The 3692-nt window shown below is 44.0% G+C and overlaps 1 protein-coding gene across 1 annotated transcript in view; it reads right to left on the reverse strand.

The window, feature by feature from the left end:
• Nucleotides 1-3692, reverse strand: part of NELL2 (neural EGFL like 2) — a gene marked incomplete at its 5' end in the record, with an annotated part of 388108 nt that overhangs the window by 285734 nt on the left and 98682 nt on the right. Inside the window, one exon of the mRNA XM_019515772.1 lies at nucleotides 1690-1792. Coding sequence (XP_019371317.1) covers nucleotides 1690-1792 — 103 coding nt within the window. The remainder of the gene's footprint in view (nucleotides 1-1689; nucleotides 1793-3692) is intronic.

The raw sequence follows: 3692 nt of genomic DNA on the forward strand, positions 1-3692 counted from the left end.
GCTCTGGTGAACAAACGTTCCCCCAGAAACTGGTGGTCACCCCTGATAAACTTATAGGTGGCCATCAGATCACCCCTGAGCCTGCGCTTTTCCAGGCCAACAAGCCCCATGGCTCTCAGCCTGTTGTCGTAAGGTCTGTTTTCCTGACCTCTGATCAGGTGCGTGGCTCTTCTCTGGACTCTCTCAAGCTTCTCCACATCCTTTTTGAATTGTGGAGCCCAAAACTGGATGCAGTATTCCAGCTACAGCCTCACCAAGGCCAAGTACAGCAGGAGAATGACGTCCCAGGATTTGCTTGAGAAGCATCTATGGATGCAAGCCAGCATTTTGGCCATTCTTGCTCACCCTCCTGCTATACCCCCCAATTTACAGTGGTCTGCTGGTAGCTCAGCAGGCCAAAAAAAAGCAGTTCTACAGGCCAAATCCAGCCCATGGCTTGCATGTTTGACACCTGTGTTGTGAAGTCACCAGGTAAAGAATTTCAGTCTCTATGCACACTGTCAAAATTCAAATGGTGACCTACAAATGGCAGGCCTCACATCCCATTATCAATCCTGCGAATCATATAATCCTCACAGAAATGTTATGTTCCTAGTAAAAGTACATTTGAACTCTAATTTCCTCTCAATTAGATTTAATCTACTTGAATAAGTTAATAAGGCTTCATAAAATGGGATGGTCTTTATGTAACTTCTAACAAAATTAAATATTAATAAACTCCTGTGGGAGTAAGATCAATGGAGTACAAAATGTCTTCTTGAATTTCTTCTTATAACTTGTCATTCTAATTAGCCACACATTTCTATATACTGTGTAAGAAAATATTATACATGACAGTGGGGTACTGAAGCAACATACAGGACAGCTTCAAAAACACCGGACCAAAGAAATATATGCAGCTTTAATGCAATGATGCTTAAGAATGTGTTCAGCTCTTCTTTAGGAAAAACAAATATAATGTATCTGTCCATCATGTACCATAATAAATGTTAAGTATTATATCACTCCAACCAGGAATCTGATTAATCTAAAAATTCTTCTCCCTAACTCTAGTCTGCAATGAGCCACAAAAACACAAGCAACCCCTTGTCTAAAGCAGCCACATTAAATTATCCCCATAGAGTTTCCAATACAGATTTTTCAGACCTTTACAGAAGAGCATCTCTAAGTGATCAACTTGTGCTAGTCTCTTAGGGTTTTTTTAAGATAGAGTTTCATGTTCCTTTAATTACAGAACAAGATGCAAAATATAGTATTTCTAGTGCAGTAGAAATTTTGTGAAAAGGATATTTTTCTAAAATTGCAAAAGATGGAAATAGTAGGCAAAACAAGAAAGGTGACAGATTTCTGTTGGTTCGCCCGATGAAACGAGACTGAAGACAATGAGGACAGCGGTGAGCAATAGCATGGTAATTTTTTTTAATAGGAAATTAAGATTTCAGGTAAATAAACCAAATCCTAGAAATGTTCTGTTTCCCTTGATTTTTTTTAATCTTTTATCAAAAATTCAGAACCCTAAAATCCAAAAAGTGCCAGCCATTACATTAATATATCTTGGTTTCAATAATTCCTCCCAAAACCCACACATATTATGACCAACTCTACGGGTGACATCTCTTTTGAAAGACTAGTCGTTCCTTCACATTACAAAATACATTATTTGACAGGCAAAAATGTAATAATACTTACGTTGGCATTCTTTACAGCATTTGCCATCCACGTATGCAGGTGCAGAATTAAGTGAACAATCAGAAAATGGGCAAATCAGTGCTTCACACTGGACAGTACCATTCTAGGAAAAATAAAACATGTTTTAAACCAAAAAGTATATTCACTGGAACTGAAGTTTTTTGGGGCATATACGAGTTTAGAAGCTACTTATTAAATGTGATTATTCCTAAGTAACACTCAAGTCCTACCATATTTTCTCACACACAATACATACTATCCTCCCACAAATAAATCATACATCTTGTTGGAAGGCAGATTATAGAAAAAAGATGGTTTCTGAACCATGCTGACTGTCTCACGGGATGCTGTAACAGGGAGTCAAAGGCTCCTGTTACTAAAGAGGGGAAGAACATAGCAGGTTAGCCTACTGTGTAGATAGACAGGCAGCTGAGGCAAGGGAGGCACACAGCAGACCTAAGCTGCAGTGGGAAAGAGCAAGCTGCCTATGAGATCCAAAGGGGACTACTGTCCCGTGGGACTGCTGAGTCACCAGGCTCTGATAGGACAGCACTCTGGAGTAAATAAGCTGAACACTTAGGAGGAAGAGGAGGAGGACTGGTGACTTGCAGGGAGCCAAGCTCTTCAGAGAGAGCAGCTGCATGCAAACCTTTTTGCAGGCGCTGAAGAGCTCCAAAGGCAGAGAGGTGAGAGCCCCAGGGGATGGGGGCTGTTCTAATGTTTATTAACCCAGAGGGGGAAGTTTTCATTAAAGCAGTAGCTTCTCTTTATGTTCTCATCTATTACTGACTGGGTGTGGCTAAAAAGAGTGAAGAGAAGGCCACAGTGGGGTGCCTAGGGCATACCAAAGTTTAAGTCACAGGGGAGTGGTCTGAGGGGCACACTGGGGTTTACAGTCCTGCCAGGGGCAGGTGTAAGACACTGATGACATAAGGCTGAGAAGGCCAATGCCTGAGCCTGAGAGGAGCAACACAGGTGGCCTGAATCCATGAGGGTCAGAGTTGAAGTCTGAGAGGGGCAGACATGAGGCCAAAGAAGCCCAAAGCCCAAGAGAAAGGCACAACTAGGGCCAGAGGTGAACCAGAGCCTGGGCGGGGCAAGAACAGGGCCAGGGGCCCAGAGCCCAGAAAAGGGGCGAGACTGGGGCTGAAGCCCAGAAGCCGAGGTCCAGTGCAGTGGGCCTAGGTTAAGAGGGGCCCAGGCAGAGAAAAAGGGCCAAAGCCCCTACAAAGGTTTTGAGGCCCAAGAAGTCCAACCACTGTGGTGGAGTCAGGTGACATCTCTGATGAAGTAGCGTGTCCCATCTGCAAGGCACTGGCATGGCTACAGGGGCAGAGAAAAGCCACAAACGCAATAAGGTACCCAGTGTCCTAGGACACAAATAGGACCACAACATCAGGGCATGGCAGACAAGTGGTAGGGAAGGGTACCCAAGGGACAAGAAGAGGCAGGAGTCGGGCATCCACCAGAGGACACCACACCGCCACTGCACGTGGGTCTTCTCACATGCCTTACTTCCTGGACACTCTGTGTTCCCAGAAGGACTTTGTCACACAAGTCAGGCTCCGACCCTTGCAAGGGCAGTAGTAAAACTGTTCTTTTTTTACTGTAAGTAGTTCTTTATACAAAGTTCCTCTAAATAGCATGTTATTCCCACAACACAAACCTAATCAAGATATTACCATTAGCTCACTTGCTACTTCAGGCACAACCTACAGTGCTTAGCCAAAGATTACAGCTGTGAAAGGGTTAGCACAGGACCCCACCCCTTCCATTTGCTCAGCAAGACACAAACAGCAGGTATCTTGACAGCTGCATGGCATCCACAGTATCTCCAGGCATGCTTCTTTTCCAATAAAGTAAACATCTTCCCCACTTAGGACATGCACCCCTTTTTGGGGGGGGGCATGGGGAGGGACTGATTATGGAGGGAAAATAGGATATATAGAAAGTTTCTTTTTGTAATTATAAGGATCAGAGTTGTCCCTAGGGGTATGCAGGGC

This window comes from Gavialis gangeticus, unplaced genomic scaffold (assembly GCF_001723915.1).
Source record: "Gavialis gangeticus isolate Ggan-Ray unplaced genomic scaffold, GavGan_comp1, whole genome shotgun sequence".
Lineage (NCBI taxonomy): Eukaryota > Metazoa > Chordata > Crocodylia > Gavialidae > Gavialis > Gavialis gangeticus.